The sequence below is a fragment of the Cryptomeria japonica genome, unplaced genomic scaffold (genome assembly GCF_030272615.1).
Source record: "Cryptomeria japonica unplaced genomic scaffold, Sugi_1.0 HiC_scaffold_17, whole genome shotgun sequence".
Classification (NCBI taxonomy): Eukaryota; Viridiplantae; Streptophyta; class Pinopsida; order Cupressales; family Cupressaceae; genus Cryptomeria; species Cryptomeria japonica.
The window spans coordinates 1,519,911-1,539,927 of record NW_026728839.1 but is presented as its reverse complement, the minus strand read 5'-3'; the positions used below and the strand labels follow the sequence as shown (position 1 = coordinate 1,539,927).

General features: G+C 34.0%; 1 protein-coding gene across 2 annotated transcripts in view; it reads left to right on the top strand.

Annotated features, from left to right (window-relative positions):
* LOC131075882 (disease resistance protein RUN1) overlaps nucleotides 1-20,017 on the top strand; it is a 54,396-nt gene that overhangs the window by 9,483 nt on the left and 24,896 nt on the right. For both annotated transcript variants that reach the window (XM_059214895.1, XM_058012815.2), the window contains exon 3: nucleotides 17,411-19,804. In XM_059214895.1, the coding sequence (XP_059070878.1) occupies nucleotides 17,411-19,804 (2,394 nt within the window). The remainder of the gene's footprint in view (nucleotides 1-17,410; nucleotides 19,805-20,017) is intronic.

The following is a 20,017-nucleotide window of genomic DNA, read 5'->3' as shown; positions in this document are numbered from 1 at the left end:
ATGGATAGAATCCAAATACATATATAACCATTTTAAAGACCCTCATGAATAGAGTTAGATATGACATTCATAGAAAACACATGTACATAAAATTAACACAACTTTCTAAATTATTAGAGAAATCACATCTTTTTCATTAAAAAATTGAACGATTATGACACTATTTCAAGTTTTTTCCATTGAAAATTTGCATGATCCTTAAAATTAGTAATTACAAAATCATTTTTTTAATCAATTTAATTGTTTTTTTTGTAAAAAATAAAATCATTTTTTAGGTTAGGGCTGGGATTTTTGTGTTTTTTGTAATAATTTTTCCCCCTTACCCTAAACCCATTTTTTTCCTGACTTAATCCTTTAATAACTTTTTTTTCTATCATGTTAGAAAGATTTGTAAAATTAATGAATCCTTGCTCTTTCTCCCCAAAGACAAGCTAGCACTTCCAATGCATTCCCAATATTTTTTTTCACAAATTTCTACAATATTATGGAAAGAGATTGAATGAAAATACTAAAGGAGCACGAAAGTCCAAGGGAATCTAAAAGAATATGAATAAAAGTCTATCATATTTAATTTTTGAATTCAATGATGCAACAAAATTAATGCCTATAGGTCACTCTACCTATGCATTACTTGCGTGAAAAAACTATCTAAATTTGATGGTTCTATGCCAAATCAACTACTGAAAAATGTATTGAAGTATCCAAAATGATGATTTTAAAGGTGAAACTGGTTCTTACACATCAAAGCTATTGTAATTTACAAAACTTAGTTAGTCTTAAGAATATACAACATGGTTACACCAGTTCAAGTCAGTTTATCAGATTTAGAATGAGAGCATTTTCTACTCTGATTTAAAGAATAGTGAACAAACTCAAATTAGAATTACCTTTAATATCACATATCTTTTGTTCAGCTTAAATTCAATAATGAAAAACATGTTTATGGGTAGAAATAAAGAGTTGTTTTTAACTGCATCAACTTTTTATAGTCCATGATATTAATGTTGGCAATCGACACTCTTTCGGTAAGAGCCAATGGCATTTTGGGATGTCATTGATGGCAACACATGGGAATTCATCTCCGGGTGTAAATATTTTGTATTGGGTTTCATTGGTTTATCACTTTGCTTTGTTTGGGTTAACCGACATTCACTACACTCAACCGATATTCACTTTGCTTCACAACCGGTTAAGTCCTAATCCCGATAACGTGTACTTGGAACTTGATTATGGATAGGACCCGACTAAGAGATCTTATGGCCCCAATTATCTCTTTCATGGAATTTATGGTAATGTGTGAAGGCTGACATGATCATTGGGATTATATATGAAATGCATTGTGATCTAGTAGCTGACAAGATTATACTCTTCATTGAAGTCGACATGATGGTAAGATAGAATGATAATTAAGTAGATCCCTTCAGCGATGGATCGGGAATGATAGAGGATGTGAATTATTCAGGAATTATCAGTATGCATTTTAGTCAGAGAATGGAAGCCTTTGCGTGCAGTTTCACGTGCACAGTCTAAACCAGTAGCAGAACAGGGCAAAATAGAGCATCAACAAACAGGTACACAATGAAGGTTATCAAAGCTTGAACCGAAACTTATCCAGCATGGTCAGATGCATCTTATAAGTTTATTATTAATTGTAATTACTTTGTAGTATTATGTAAGTTAGTATGACTTCTTTTGAGCAGTGAGCACTAGGTGGTTGGCCTGATTGCATGTGCAATCCCCTTCATGTAATATTTGTATACCTTGATCAAGTATATAGATATTGTGGGTATCAGCCCCATCGTGGTTTTTCCCTTTGCAAGGTTTTCCATGTATAAATATTGTTGTTATGGTGTTGCCTCTTTATGTGTTATTTGGTGTATGCACTTTAATTTTGTTTACTGTTAACCGATTTATAAGCAATAAGTTCAAAATTAATATTGCTAGTAGAACACTTATTCACCCCCCCCCCCCCCCCCTCTCAGTGTTTTTGGATTCCAACAATTTCTATTAGAGCTTGGTTCCTCGGAAGAAGTCTAACCACTTGAGGAAGATCCAAAATTTGGAATCAATGGAAACCGATCTGTAGCAGCAAGTTTAACTTGCGCTTGAGGATCTTGATAATGAGCAGATGGAGAACAGTAAATTGAAAAATGAACTAAAGAAAGCTATGGAACACATCATTTCATGGCAAGTAAAGATTTCAATTGTTCAAGCTAAGAGGAAGAAACTTTGTGATCAATTGTAAAATCAGAACAATGATGAGGAAGATGCTATGAAGGATCAATGTCACAAACTCACTCAAGAGAACACTATCTTGAAGAATGAGATGCAAATCTTAACCATGGGAATGTGCAAGGAGATTGAAGACCAAAAAAAATGAAGAAAACCTAGCTCAAGCATTGAAGGACAGATCTGATGAATGCAACATACTGACACATGAGAATGATATGCTAAAAATTGAATTAGTCTAGTCTTGGAATAATGAACAGGAACTTGAGAGACAATTTATAATCATGAGAGATGACTTGGTCACTACAAATGAGTACAAGGAAAACTTTCAAGCCAGCTCCGCTAAACTTGGTGAACTAATGAAGAGTCAGAGGAATGGTACCAACAAGAGAGGTCTTGGTTAAGAAAAAGGAGAAAGATCCGATACTGCACAACAAGATCAATCATCTAGACAGAAACATAATCATGACAACAACCAGAACCATAAATCACTAGTAAGACAACCTAATGCTCACAAATTCAATGGTGCATGCTTTGTTTGCATTAAATACGGTCATATGGCTAGTCAGTGCAGAAATAGGAAGAATCAGAACAATGCATCATTCATCAGTCTTGGAAATGTAAGATGTCATGCATGTAGTAGATTTGGACACATGGCTAACCAATGCAGATAAAGGAAATCAAGGAAATCAAGGGTTTAACAAAGTAATTCAAAAGAACAATATTGTCTGTTATGCATGCAACAAGATTGGACATATTGCTAAATACTGCAGAAGCAAGAATTCACCAACAACTAATGAAAATACAGATGAGAAGGGAAAGGAAAAAGTGGAACACATCATAAAACAACATGAGAAAAGATGGGTAAGGAGATTAGATACACCACTAGCAGAAAACCCGGTAGAGTCATCAAGTTTTGCCCCGGAAGCAAACACAATCAGTAACTAAGGCACTCTGCCTTAGGAGTAGGCAAATCATTGAAGATCATGCAAATACCCTAGACTAGATCTGTAGTCAGAGAATTCTAATTGCAGATGGGTACTTAGGCGATACCAAATGTTTATCGGAACCTACTTGTAGACTATGTGAACCAGTTAGAGTAATCGTCAGTATTTATGATAGTGAAAATTAGGGTTAACGACGATAAAATGGAAAAGTAAAGTTAATTTCTTCACACAACGATTGAGCATTCAAAAGAGTGATTTGTGCAAGCACTTTCTCTCCAAATAGTGATCTCATCTCCTGATAGTATCTTAAGTTATTTTCCGTTTGCAAAAACCCTAGTTTTAGTATTTGCTTATCATGGCTTCTTCATCCAATGTTGATACTCCTTTGGTGGTGGAAATAAAGAACCGCTTTCGTCTTGCATTCAAGAAGTACCCAATCAAATCTCTTTTGGATGAACTATTGGGAGCATTCTTGAAGGTGTGCCATGGTGTTCTTCACACCAAAAATATTAGGGCATACATTCATTGCGACATTGAGGAGATTAGAGGATATGAGTTGTCATGTGTCTTCAATGAGAATCTGATCACGGACAACCAACTGAAACCCAAAATTTGCCCACTTGTAGAGGAATGGTTTCACCCAATTCATGGATTTTCTCACTTGTGATGAGGTGGAATGGGTCTGATACATTCTGAGTCGTATATATCGAGAATTTATTTGGTTGGACCGGCCCTACAAAATCATCAAGGAAGTGATTAAGAACATCACCTCTCTGCACAAGATTGGAGGTGTACTCGGACCTAGGTGCAAGCTCTCTAACATAGATCTCTGCAAACTTACCGATGCCACTTTCGAGGGTCGTTCAATGAGGGTTGATGATGTGAGGGAAATTGATGTTAAGTTTTCCGCAATGATAATTGGTTACAATGTTTACCAGTCTAACTAGTTTACAATGTTTACCAGTCTAACTAGTTGAACTCTATCTTCAGTAACAACATTTTGATTGCTCACCAAATGGTAAAGGAGGATGTACACTACGATCTCTGTGGTGTGATGCTGATGGAGCTAATGCCAAACCTCCATAAAATCAAGAAAGATAAGAAAAACACTTTCCGGTATGGATCCTTTGTTATCGGTTTAGCATTCTACTTTTTGGGTACTGTTCATAGTTATGGGAAGATTCAATGGGCTTTTGATCATTTGATAGCCACCCACATAGCCCAAATTTTGGATAGGCAAGAGGATAAACTAAGACAGACTAATTTAAGGGTATTTTTCAAAAATTTTCAAGAGGAAATGATGATAGAACTAGAAATCCTAAGCCTATAGTAGAGAAATACAAATATACAATATGTTTTATGGTTAATAAGGGTGAATGCATGATGGAAGCAGTCCAACCTAGAATAATCTGGATCATGCCTATGGGTTATCAGGTGGACGAGGCCACACTGGATGCATGTGTACAACACTTATTGCAAGCACTGGTTGATGAAAAAGAGGAGAAATTTGGCACAGCCCAAGAGAAAGGGCTAAAGGTTCACCAAGAACAAGTTGCACCAGCTATCAAAAAGAAGATGACTAACGCTGCAGCTGAAAATCTAATAAGTGAAGGGCATGACAGGGTAGAAGTAGAACAAAAGTAAAAATTCTTGAAGCCTAGAGGAAAAAAGAGATGAAACAAAAAAGGAAGGAAGAAACGGAAGCCAGGAAGGTAGCTCATGCCACTCCCAATGTGGTCCTGGTATCCACTGAGACTTCCAAGCAACCAGAAGGATCTTCAGCTGAGCCTGCCAGTCCTAAACCGACTGAGCCAAAAAAGAGAAAAAAAAGGCAACCCGACAATATATGACAATTTCTTCTAAGGAAACAAAATCAGATGAAGATATCAAGGAAGTTCCGAAGAAGAAAGGCATTTTTGCAAGGGTGGTGAGGGAGAAGAAGGAAGAGCAAAAGAAAGAACCTGTTAAGGAGCTTCCTCAAAAACCCAACATTGCCATTGTACATAAATGTAAGCCTAAATTTGATGAGCATCCCAAACCAAAGCCAAGAGAAGAACCGGTAAGAAGAAATTGGATGCTCAAGACTTAATTGATCAGATTATTATTGATGGTAACTTAGACAACATTTCTACATTCTTTGATGAGTTAGATGAGAAGGATAAAAAGAATATTGAGGAAGATATTCTTTTATATCTTGATTCTTTTAGTAGAGTATTGATTGAATTAGAGAAATTTTAGCCTAAGGAGTTGTATGATAAGCTAGAGGCTAGGAAATTACATGCTCAGACTCTGGACGGACAAATAAAAGAGAGAATTGGTCAATCTGTATCCAACAATAACCCCTTCAGAGATGGTTGATTTAATCAATAAAACCAGCTCATCCGAATTTATTCCAAAGCACAAAATAAATAACCTAATGTTGGAAAGGTTTGAGGAGATTTGGAAGGAAACCATAGACATTTGGGTAGGAACTGTTTTAAGTTTGGGATATGAATTGAGCCCCAGTTTTGTTCAATCTTAGAATATACAGTAACCAGGAGATAAGAAACCGATGGATTCAAAACAACAAAGTATAAATATTGAGCAATTGGTTAGCACTCCAACAACTACCATTGTACCAGCTAGTGAGTTAACTTTTGCAGCAGAGGATACCCCGATAGATAATGTATAAATTGTAGAGGGTACAGAGGCAAATGTAGATGAGGGTACTGATAATAAAGTTGCAGAGGATGTTCAGGATATGGATAGGGCACCAAGTGGCGAAGCCACCAGTGCACAAGAAATAAAGGATTCAAAGGACACCTCTCCGGTAGACAAGGGTAAGGAAATTGTGACAAATCTCTCTTTCGGCTTGGTAATTGACACTTCAACCATAGCCAAAGTAAATTTGTCATAATTTTCTATCAGTTTTGACAAGCCCTACCACAAGATGTCTCTGACTGAGAAAATTTTGGCGGCAACAACTCTTTAAGCTCAGGCAACCCAAGAGTTGGCTAAGGAGGAGTCAAAATACAAAGAATTAATTAAACAAAGTTTTGAAGTTTTGAACCGGTTGGTACTTGAATTCTAGGCTCAAGAGAGTGTAAGCTCATATGGTAATTGGAGGAGATTATTAATTTTATTCCCAAGGATTATGATTCTTTGATCAAAATTTCATTAATTGAGGCTAAAGAAAAATTTGTTGAGGCCCAGTGTATATGGTGAAAATGGATACAAGAATAACGATATTGAAAGGCTAAATGAATTCAACCACAAAACCCTAGCCTAACAACAACAAAGATCCACCATAACATATGAAAATTACCTAAGACAATGCAAATCAAATGAAATCACAAAGATTATACCATCACATGTCCAATAGGGTTTGGATCTCCATTCTTCCTATCTCCATTGATCTTGCTTGATATATTTGCTCTCAGATTTTATGTGCACAAGAGCTTAACAAAGAACGGAATGTGGTTGCTAGTAGGATCGTAGTGTAGTCAAGTGCATAAAAGATGATTAGAATGCATAGAACGATTAGGGTTTGATAATGAAGGAAGCATCTCCTTATATAGAAGACACTATATGAAATGGAGGGATAAGATTGAGAGGTGTAAAAGGAGGTCGGCTATGATTAGAAGGTAGGTAAAAGAAATAATAAAATAATGAAAGGGGTAGGTAGTGTATGAATTAAGAGATGAATGACGTGTCATGGGTAGAAAAGGTTAATGACTTAATTAAATAAATAAAGATTTATTTAATTAATAGAAGAAGTGGGATCAATTAAATAAATAAGATATTTATTTAATTTAGGAAAATGATAATTTAAATAAATAAATGTATTTATTTAAATGAGAAATAAGGCTAGAAGAGGATAAATGAATTAATTAAATAAATAAAGATTTATTTAATTAATAGAAGAATTAGGACAAAGTAATTAAATAAATTAAAATATTTATTTAATTAGATTGGACAATTTTAGGTGTCTACATTTTGCCTCTCTTTGAGACAATGCTGCTTGTCGCGTTGTTTCAAAGAAGATAAGATGAACTGATAAAAAGTTGCCCCAAGATGGGAATGATATGCCCCCTCGAGAGATTGGATGAAAATGTCTAAAAAGATTGCAGACAATCTCTCGATAAGAAAGAGAGGCTAGAATGGACTGACCGGATAAAGTGACAGAGTCATGGGATAATGAAGACTGACTTGGGAAACGAGGGCTAAGGCAGTCTATAAGATAGACCACGAGGGAAATACATCCTCATTGTCATCTACACCTCCAAGAGATCAGCAACATGTCAGTGAAAACATCAAATGTAGGTATTGTGTAGCTTGAAACTATTGTCATCCTATAGGTTTGGAAACTAGAAAAAAATGTTGCATATTCTTGTGGAAGCTTTCCCATCAAATTGAAGATCAATTGAGTATCCTTTTTATCAATTCCATAATCCTTGAGTTGGACCCTCAACTCTTTTGCCTTAGTGACATAATATTGTATTGTATCAAATTTTTTGGGATCTAACATGGTGAGATCACTACCAATTTGATATCTCCTAATCTCATCAACTTGTCCATACAAGTCTTGAAACTTTTGCCAAGCATCCTTAATTAAGGTATATTTTTCAATATGAAAGATGAGATCCTTTGATACATACTTTCTTAAGGTACTAATTGTCATGATGTTCTTAGTGAGCCAATCTAAGTGACCATTGGGATCATCCTTAGGATCGACGGGAGCAACAATAGTTCCATCAATGTAATGAGTTAACCCTTTTTCCATTAGTTTACTCCATGCATCTATTTTCCAAGTAGAATAATTATGTGGAGTTAAGAGAGGAACTTAGGCGAACCCATAGCAGCAAATTGACAGAACACAAGAGAACAAGAGCAAAAGATAACTCCCCCCCTTAAAAAAAATAAAATGATGATTTTGACACTTTATATAGTGCGTGTACAATAGACCACTTGCAAACAATGGCAAAGTGGACTTCTGATTTAGTTTTACAACTTTCTGCAATAGGCTAAGAACTACAATGCAAAAGACCAAAAAAATAGATCTATGTAATACAAGTGCCAAATTGGCCAAAAAAGACTATATGTTGAAAGTATAATTTCCAGCCAAAATCTCTATAAACTAATAGCAGATTATGAAAGGAGACAAAAAATCAACTTTTAAAAAAAAGGCACCTGAAAAGGAGTTTGTATGAGCCCAAACGGAGTCCCGGAAGTTGCAGAAATGGGGATTGGACAAGTACAGTCATCAAAAACTAAATTTTTTGAAAAATTTGTCCACCCAAATGAGAAAATAACACCACCACGTGAAAGTGCACAAAAAATTAACCCATTTAAAAAAAAAAATTGCACCAAAAAAGGAGCAAAAATGAGTAACATATGGCCTTCCAAAGTCAAACTACAAAACTAAAAAGCTCAATGAGAGGGGGTTAAATTTCTATTTCAAAAATGCAGATGTTATCAAACTATTGATGTGGTAGGTACAAATAGTTGACGTGGATGATGAGGTGGCAATGATGTGGGAGTCAACAACTGGTTCGTACAGATGACATAATTGTGAATGTGTCATCTGTACGGTGACGTGGCGATGACGTGGATAGCTGACGTAAATGTCTACGTGGCAGGGCACGTGTCGGTGGTTGAGCTGACTCAACACCTACATGGCGGGTTGATTGGGTGCCCAATTGGCGTTGTCGAGTCGGTTGAGTCAGCAAGGCGAGATGATTGTGCATCTGTGTGGGCAAACTATTGGCAGAAAGACCTACGCGAGAACAGTTACTAGAGGTTTGGGAACGACAAAGGTTGACAACAGCGATGGTTTAGACTTGTTAGGGGTCGAAACAACATCGAAAGCTGGATTGGAGGCGGCCGGAGCAGTAGCAGCAACACAGAAGTCGGAGGACGGTGAGCCGACGGGAGGAACCAAGGTCGCTGGCAGGAGCTCCAAGGTCGTCGGGATCTGGAGCAGCGGGAACCGACGTCGGGAGGACAGTGGTTGGTGGTGAGTTTTCGTCAGTGAACAGAGACCGGACAAACAAAGTCGACAAGCATGGCTCTCGATAGTAGCACAAAGGCTAGAACAAGAGGCTGATAGTGGAGGGACAGGTGGCGGTTGACTGACAGATACAGGGGCCTTGCAGTACAAGCGTGCAATGTACGATGTCAACAGGTGGGGGGAACCCCCCGAATAATAATACTTTTTTTTTATTTTATTAAAAAACTTTTACAATGTATAAAAAAACTGCGAATATTAAAAAATATATATTTTTTTTTTTTATATCAAAAAATACCAAATATTATTTATTTATTTATTTTTAAAATATTTATCGTAAAATTTTTCTTCAATGCATGAAATTGACTTTTCACCAAATATAGGCAAATTTATAGTCAAAATTTATGGAAATGGTCACCTAAATGCAATGGTGATGTCAGATCTGGTTTAGGACGCCTCTATAAGATGCTACTCCTCAGATATGCCTCTTAACCTCTTTCAAGGATGCAATAAAATCTCTCCAAAGGCTATGCAAAGGTACTCCAACCGCTCTAATACCATGTGAGATTATGCTTGAAGCAACCAAGATCAAAGAGACCAACAGATAGCATAATGACAAGAGAGAAAAAATATGTGACAAGAATAAACTGTATTCCTATCAAGATGCAACAAGAGATCAACTGGATCATCAAGAATTACATACAATGAATGATGAGCCTGCTTATAAAGGCAAGGCTAAGAGACAAGAGAGCACACAATGATGACTTGTGGCTCAATGAGATGCAAGGGTAGGTAGGGCTAGGTAGGAGAAATAGTAAAATATTCTACATGAGGTGGATCACCCACCGAAGGTGGAATTATCATCCCACAATAAGTGGATATGATAAAGTAACAACAAGATCACACCATAAAAGGTAGAAATTCTCCTACATACACTCCCAATGTATGCACATCTCCATAAGTGGCTCATATGCAAACTACAATATTATGTATGTACCTAAGTAAACTTAAGTAAAGTGTAATTATATCCAAGGTGAATAAATAATTACACCAACACACTAAAACCCACTTGGATTAGAATTGTAGAAAATATATTGTACATATATCTATTTCAAACTTTCATTGTTTTTAGACTACCAATCTATTTTGTTACTTCTTTCATAAAGAAAATGGTTGTTTGAAAGGTAGGTAGTGTGCGTTCTACTGAACAATACTTTTAGAAAAGAATAATTGGTTCAATAGAAACTAAACTTGATTTAGAGTTGAAGAATCTTGCTAGAACTTTTCATCATCCTATGACTTAAAAATTAATTAGGAATTATTAACCGGAAGAAATAACATTAAATAACATAAAGAAATTAGGAATTATTGATCGATAACATAAAGCAATTGCATAGCATCTCCATTATAGAGGACTTCATGCCAATTATGAGGAGACAATACCTGAAAGAAATTTACAATATAACTATTTTTGCCATATGTGGACAATAGGTGAACAAATTGAAGAAATGAGAGAGACAAACTTGGAGATGTGAAAGGTAAATAAGAAAACATGGAGGTGGTTTACAATTACAATTTTTTGAGTGTGAAACAAACTAGAAAGGTGGAAATAACTATTGTTTTTTTGCAATTCAATTTTAGCTGTCTGCATATGTGGTGAGGAAGAGATTATTATGCTCCAACATTCCTCTTTAATCTCTTCTCTTAACAACTTCAACATCAATTATATCTAGATTAAGTTTGTGGTTTAGTTCAGTTATATTTATAATTTGGGTTTGATTAGATTTAGTGAACATAGGACTAGGGTTCAATTTTAAGGGTTAGAATTAAATTCAATTTATATTTAGTAAAACCTAGGGTTAGGGTTCAATTTGGTATTGTGGTAGGTCACTTTGGTTTATTGTTCAATTAGGTTTCAGGTTAGGATTCAATTTGGTTTCATGTTTTGCTTCAATTGGGTATAGGGTTAGGATTCAATTAAGCATTGTATTACGTTTAGAGTTATGGTTCAACTTGGTTTGGTGTTTTGTAAGGGTTAGTGGTGCAGGAGCACCCCATCAAACCCTTCAAACCCTTCATGATGATAAGTCAAACTTTGAGAAGGGAGGCTAAGACATTAAATACATCTTTAGAATGTTTTGTATAGGTTTTCAATCATACATTGTGTTTTTGTAATAATGAACCCCATCTTGTGAGCCAAACTCCTATTTTGGCATTTCTATGAGCCAATTAGGACTTTTGGACAATAGGGGATCAAATGTGTTGATTTTATGTGTTTTAAGATGTTTTAGGAGGGGTTGAACTTGACCCAAGGCTTTAGGAGGCAAAAGATGACATTTTGACAAGTTTTGCAGTTGTCATGAGCAATTTTTATGCACTTTTTGCATTTTGTTATTTGAAACTCCTCCAACGGCTCTAACCTCTTTGTTTTCGGTTGAGAGAATTTGTGGAGTAGTATTTACACCTTGTGGATCCAATTCCCAAGCAGTAGTTATACGGAGAAGAGTTTTGATGCCAAAAAACTAATGAAATTCTGAATTTTTCCTGCAATTCTGGAGTTTTGGTCTGTGGTCTGGTACTGCACGGATTGGGGTCCATTCTCAATGATGTGGATCTGATAGAGTGTAGAGTTAACTTGGTTTTGGTTTTTATTTGAAGACTTAACTGTGTGTGTTTCTCCTGATAGTCAAGTTTTATTGTAGGTACCCAGAAAACCAAGGTTTACCTTGGGTTTTTCCTCCTCCATGGTCATATCTTGAAATTTATCAATCTGAGACTCATGGGATTTGTTGAAAGGCAAGTATGGTCAATGTATTCTAGGATTCCAAGAGTGTTTTGCATGAGGAGCAAGGGAGAAGTGTGTTTGGAGTGACTCTAGGTAGACATCTCTATGTGGCCACCTAGACCTTGAACAACTAATTAGCCTTTGTGTGCAAATGGTGATGATTCCAGACGTGCAACCCTGGAATCCCTCATGGTTTATGGTTCCCCACATGCCCATGGGATTTTAATTGGCCGGTTCATTAATTTGAGTATAGTTGCTTCACAAAAGAGTCCTAATTAGCCCTTTAGGACAATCAACATCTTGTCGACAAAGACCTTTATTTTCTCGACCCTGATCCTTCCTTTTGGGGAGTTGCATAACTTCCAAAAGGTATTTGAATCCATAATTTGTTCGCCAAGGTGTTTGGGAAAATATGAACTTAAGATCCCTTTACCCGCTAAACAGGGCTACAAGCAACTAGGCCTAATTGGGTGAATTTCTTAAGGAATAGGCATGAACCCTTACAATCGGTGCTTTGTCTGACCTTGGGAAGTCTTGTATGACCCAAAACTCATGTGCAAATGATTTGTAACCCTTGGAGGTATCATGGAGTGTGTTGTAGCAAGATACCCCTGTTGAGTAGGCATAAGTCTTGAAGATGGTGAGAAGATTGAACTAATGTTGTAGAGACTTGCCTTGATAGGATCCCATTCTTGTCTTGAGGGGTCAGTGTCATACATTTTGAGGTGTTTGGCAAGTTATAAGGAGTTCTCTGCATCAGTTAGGGTTCAATTTTGGTTAGGTTTTTATAAAGGTTATAGTTTAATTTAGGTTTTTATTTATTGTGGATTAGGGTTTGATAAAATTTAGGTTTGAATTTGATTTACTACTTAATTAGTTTTATAGTTAGGGTTCAATTTGGTTTAATGCCCAATTATAATGGTACGATTCAATTTAGTTTAGGTTTAGGGTACAATTTGGTTTAGTGTTAGAGTTACGTTTTAATTGGTTTAGGATTTGGGTTCAATCTTGGTTAGTATTTAATTAAGACTAGGGTTTTGGTTCAATTTCATTTTTTGTTCAATTAGGTTTAGAGTTAGGGTTCAATTTAATTTAGTGAGCATATGGTTCGTGCAATAGGCCTCCAAAAGGATATCTCTCAGCTTATTCTATATATATAATTAAATATATATAAGGTAGGATTTACGGTTTAATAAAACTTAAGATTAATGTTCAATTAGGGTTAGGGTTATGATATAAGAATGGTTAGGGTTTAATTAGGGTTAGGATTTAATTAGTTTTAAGGTTAAGTTAGTGTTAGATGTAGGGTTCATTTAGGGATAGGGTTACAAATAAGACTTTGTGAGGGTTGGGGTTAGGGTTTCATAAGGGTTATAGGAAAAATATTTGATTTATGGGTAGGGTTAAAAAAAAGAGTTATAATTCAATTAGCATTATGGTTCAAGCACAGTTAGGGTTAATGTTAAGGTTAGGTCGAGACTGGGGTTCAATTAGAGGGAAATATTTGAGTTAGGCTTATTTAATTAGAGTTAGGTTACAATCATGGTAAGTGTTCAATTATAGTTAGGGTTGGGATGAAGAGTTCAATTAGGGTTAAGGCTATATTAGTGTCAAGGGTTGCCTAAAATTAGGGTTATTATTTTTGTATAATACTTGAGATTTTAAAATTAGTGTTAAGGTTAGGGTTCAATTAGAATTAAGGTTTGTATTAAAATTCAATTAGGATTCAATTAAGGTTAGAGTTAGTGTTAGAATTAAAATTGAGTTAGGGTTTAAGGATAAAGCATGGTGTTAGGTTTGGGGTTGTATAATAAATCTTGGATTTAATTAGAGAGAAATCTATGAGGTACGGTTAAGGTTATAGTTGATTAGAGTTATGTTTCAATTATGGTAAGGGTTTGATTATGGTAGGGATTTAACTATAGTTAGTGTTGGGATTAAAAGTACAACCAGGGATAGATTTAGGGTTATGATTTAATTAGTTTAAAATTAGGGTTTAATTGGGATTAGAGTTCAATTATAATTAGGGTTTGGGATATGATTCAATTAGGGTTTTGGTTAAAGTTGCTTTAGGGTTAGGGTTTGATTAGGTTTAAAATTAACTCTAATTCTAAAAATTAAAAATATATTAAAATCTTTGAGTTTAAATAAGTTAAATATTAAGATTCAATATTGGTGGTAGGAGAAATATTTGATTTAGTGTTAAATTATGGTCAGAGTAAAACTAAAGTTAGGGTTAAGGTTGGTTTATGGTCAAGTTTTATGTTCAAGAAATGATTTGATTAGGATTAGTGTTAATTTTGCTTAGTTTTATATATATGTATATATATGTATATATATGTATATATGTATATATATGTATATATACATATATATATATGTATATATGTATGTATATATGTATGTATGTATGTTTAATTTTGCTTAGTTATATATAGTTTAATTTTGCTTAGTTAGATATATTTAATTTTCCTTAATTATATACAAATTTAATAAAGATAAATTGAAATTGAAATTGAAATTGAAATGTAGGCATTACTAAATTGTAATCCTAAGTTTACCAAATCTCCAGTGTTATTAAATTATAATCATAATTATATCGTTACTTCATAAAAATACAATTGTAGCTACAATCAAAATGTAACAAAAAAGGACGTTGTTCCTTCATTCAAGGCTCATTATAGATAGAAGAAGTCATTATCGTTGGCACCATCACTAAGTCTTAATTAAGTCACAATTAGGTCTTAATTACATATAAATTATATTAAAATAGTTCAAAACATATACATCATATCCATCCGGAAGATGTCCTACATTTTACATGTATTTTACTGTCTTAAGTATCATTTTTACGTGTATATCAAAAAAGGTCATAGCCCTATGTCAGTATTATATATATATATATATATATATAATTTCACATACACACACACACACACACAGATATATATATATATATATATATATATATATAAGCAAAATTATTAATTGTATAATATATATTTATGGTTAGGTTCAATTATGATTAGATTAAATGTTTAGGGTTAGGTATGGGGTTTCAACTAAGTCTATGATAATACTTGAGATTAGGTAGGGGGTTTAAACTTTTAAGCTAAAATCTTGATATAATATAATAAGGGGTGTCTTCCAAACCATTACACCTTATATAAAGAATTAAATTAATTTTATTTTTATAATTACTTATTTAACTTAATTCTATTTTGACACTCATTTAAATAAAATTATTACATTTCTCTTTTAGTTTTTTAAACATTATGGATTTTTACATATGACTTCTTCTTTTAACTTGGTTTCACTAAAGAAGTAAATAACAATAATTTTATCTTTTATAATATTAAAGTGTTTTTTATATAATTTTTTAAATTCAAAATAAAATAGCATTACTATCATCATTATCATTTAACCCTAACCATATTCTTAATCCTAACCTTAGTTGAACTCTAACCTTAATTTAACACTAGATCAAATATTTCTCCTATCATCATAATTGAACCTTAATATTAAACTTATTTAAATTCCAAGATTTTACTATACTTTTATTTTTTAGAATTGGAGTTAATTTTGGAATTAGGGTTAGTATTATAATTAGAATCAAGTGTTAGTCTTAGTATCAAGGTTACGGTTTCATTTTATAATTAGTATTAATTTTAGAATTAAGGTTGGGGTTAAGGTTCATTTTAATTTAAGTTAGTGTAATAGGGTTTGTGTTTCAATTAGAATTACTATTGTTAATTTTAGATTCAAGTTTAGGGTTGAAATTAGTTTTATTTATATCTAGGGTTAGGGTTACAATTAAGATTACTATTAATTTGAGAAGTGAAATTAGGGAAAGGATTTTAATATAATTATTATTAAAATAAGTATAGGATTTTAATATAATTATTATTAAAATAAGTATAGTCTTTTATATTGTTAGTGCTGATTTTAGAATTAAGAATAGATTTATTATGTTTTATGTTAACCTTTATAATTTTCTTTTAAAAAGATTAGATAAATTTTATTATAATAATCATGCATCCTTGCCTTCACCTTCATTTTAAATTAATATGTAAGAAGTATCAATCATATAAGGCTTGTTGAATTGTAAGTAGAATACTATTTTGATTTACAATTAATTTGATTAGATCCTCAATAGACCATTAATGACATTTTAATTTTATTTTATTTTTCATATGAACTATCTGAAAAGTGCCTAAAATATGCATCCTTTATTTTATGCAAAAATGTGGAATTTTTGTGTTCTCTCCATGGATCATCTTTAATGGGCATAAATTATTAACAAACTACAACTCCACTACAAAAAGAGAAGCCCCATTAGCACATTGGGGAAACAAACTTATCATCCAAAACAATTTCATCAAACTATAATTGAACTCCAATAATAATATTAATCTATTATTAAAGTAGTTTCTATTAAGTGAATAGACAGGGTTCAACTATAAAGATTTCTCTAGACACATTTAAGTAATTGTACATAAGGATTGTATTTAAATAGAATCTATAAATCCTTATCAACTGTGCATTAAATCCGGCATTATGGATTCACAATTTAGTGTTGCATGCGTGCCTTCTTTGGGTCTTTAGATTTAATTCTTGAATACATCACATTCTCATTCTCAGCATTGTAAGAAGTTAACAAGTTAACAAAGAATGGTCCTCATTTATTTATTTATTTACATTCCTAATTTTTTTATTTTCTTGTAAATAGGCATTGCTACCCCACAATCTTCATATAGATCATGGGTACCATTTTGAACCTTATATCTGCTAAATAATATTTATATATTAAATAGTCTTTTTAAATAATTGAAATATTAAAATTATAATTTAATTTTAAATTATTTAAAGTAACATCATCATTCAACTCTTTTATTTATAAAAAGTTTAATATAATTATTTAGTTTATATTAATAAATAAAATTTAAACCATTTAAATTTTTAAAAATAAGTTATACACTAAAATCTAAATTAAAAAGCAACTTTCTATTATTAATATTATTATCATGAATAATTTAAAAGTAAGTTAAAACTATAGTCTAAATTAAAAAGAAACTTTCTATTATTATTATTTATTAAATAAAAAAATTAAATTTACATTTAAAAAAAATAAATCTAAATTACGACTTTCTATTATTATTTATTAATCTATGATAAAGATAAAGATTTTTTAAATTTGATATTTGTGAAGGTATTTTTATTGACTATTGGACTGGTAAGCTTTTAGTTTTTATGAATTAATTAAAATTTAAAAGCTTCCATAAAATGCTGAACTGCTTTATCGACCCAAACCTTTTATAAATATAACTCATTATTTTAGTGACAAAAGAAGTGTTCACTTTTCCAACTTTCTCCTTTGACTTTTACTAACTTTCTTAATACTCTTTGTAAATGTGCAAACGGCGATAATATGTAGTGCTCTATTGACGTACTCTGATATTGCAGCTCAGAAGCTCGGCTAATAAAGGAGATTGTGAACAAACTGAATAAAACGTTCGATAGAAGGCCGTTACAAGTTGCCCAGCATCCAGTGGGATTGGACACCATGAAGAACTCTCTCTTTCAGAAATTAAATCTCAGTTCAGTAGACGGGGTTATTAAAGTTGGAATATGGGGTATTGGTGGTGCGGGCAAGACCACAGTTACCAAGGCCGTGTTCAACGATATTTATGATGATTTTGAAGCTGCTTCTTTTGTACCTAATATCCGTACCTCCACAGACCTTACAAAATTGCAGAAACGAATTCTTCATGATTTGACCGAATATAATGGAAAAGTTCAGAGTACTTCTAAGGGCATTTCTTTGCTGAGAGAGCGTTTGGGAGAAAAGCGTGTTCTGCTTATCCTGGATGATGTGGATGCTGTCGTACAATTGGATGCTTTGATTGGGGATTGGCTGGCCCCGGGAAGCAGAGTCATTATAACTTCCAGGGACAAACACATTCTCAATGTTGCTCTGGTGGAGTGCATCCACGAGATGAGTACATTAGAGATAAATGATGCTCTCGAGTTATTCAGTTGGAATGCTTTTAGCAGGAAATCTCCAAGTCCTGAACACGAAAAATCGTCCAATAAAATAGTGGAAGCTTGTAAGGGTCATCCTCTTTCTTTGGAAGTGATCGGATCTTTCTTACATGATGAACAGAATGACTCAGATTGCTGGGAAAAAACTCTTCGCAACATTACTCACAACATCGAAATTCACAACACACTATACAGCAGTTATAGTGGTCTCAATGATGTTGAAAAAGAAATATTTGTTGATATTGCTTGCTTTTTCATTGGTGAGCATAAAATATTTCCAATTGCTTTCTGGAAATCCTTATATGAGATGGTAGACACTGCCATATGTAATCTTTCGATGAAGTTACTGATAAAAATTGATAAAGAAGGTGTGTTTGAGATGGATGACCATTTGCGAGATATGGGACGAACCGTTGCTGAAAAACAAGGTATCCGACTATGGAAGGCTGCCCAAATGAACACCATATCCAACTTCAATTTTTCTCGCCTTCGGCTCAACGGAGGCAATCCACAAGGGCTTAAAATGTTGTGCAAACATGGTCTTCACTATCTTCATTTGCACGCTTTATTCATTAAAGGCACGCTAGAAGACATGCTGGCCATGCTTCCTCGAGGTTTGATATGGTTAAGATTGGAAGATTGTACCTTTGCAAATGGAAAGAATAGAGCAACAAAGAGGCCAGATCACTCCAGTCTTCTGGATAACCTTAAGCAATTGAAGACTCTGCAAGTAATAGTCTGTAATGGCGTTGAAAGTCTTTCTGCCTCTTCTCTATTTTTACTTGCTGATATAGAACTACAACACTTGGAGATAAAAGGGTGTAGAAATTTAAATAACCTTCCTGATACTATTGACAAACTCTCACAGTTACGACATTTGGAATTGAGAGGGTGTAAAAGTTTAAATAAGCTCCCTTATACCATTGGCAACCTGGCACAGCTAGAGCACTTGGATTTGAAAAGGTGTAAAAACCTAGAAAATCTCCCTGATAGTATTGGCAACCTGTCACAGCTGCGGCACTTAGACTTGGGATATTGTGATAGGTTAAATTATATCCCTGATACCCTTGGCAACCTGTCACGGCTGCAACACTTAAATTTGAGAGGGTGTAGTAGTCTAAAGAAACTCCCTCATACCATTGGCAACATGCAGCACTTAGACTTGGGATGGTGTGATAAATCAAATAATCTCTACGAGACAATTGAAGACCTGCCACAGTTGCAGCACTTAGATTTGAGAGGGTGTAGACCTGGGAGGGTTGAAGAATTAGCACCGTCTACATCTACTTCTAGTGGATCATCAATGTTTGCTACTGAAAAGTGCATGCCTCCCACCACTGAACTTGCCTTCCAAACAGATAAGAGGTATCATGTGTTTCTGAGTTTCAGGGGACCAGATGTCAGAAACACTCTGGTTGATCATCTTTTTGAAGCTCTTTTAGCAGCAGGACTCAATGTCTTTAGGCACAGCGAGAAATTGGAAAGGGGGGAAATAAATTCACTAAGCTTGGAAAAAGAAATCGAGAGCAGTGCCGTACGCATTCCTATATTTTCCCAAGGCTATGCGGACTCGGCTTGGTGTCTCAAGGAGGCCGCTGAAATGTTGAGGACCCCTGGTTTGATTATTCCCCTGTTTTACCATGTGGATCCAACTTATGTTGGATATCCTCTAAAGGAGTACAGTCCGTATGAGCAAGCATTTCTCAGATATTATGCCCATCCAGATAGATATTCAAGAGAAGAGATTGACGAATGGAAGGATGCCCTTCTCCAGATCTGTTCCAACTCAGGCTGGTCCATGGATATAACCCAAGGGTAAGTAATGAACCTCACTTTATACGTTCTTTTCTATATCCTTTGATTTTTTTTTTTATTTCAATGGCTGCCGCTGGATAATGAATGACACGTCTCTCCACTCAAATATGATTTTTAAGTATGACTTATATTTTTATTTTAAATTGGGAAGTAATAAAAATTAGAATCAAAATGAGAGTCCAATAGTCAAACTTAAAATGTATATATCATTTC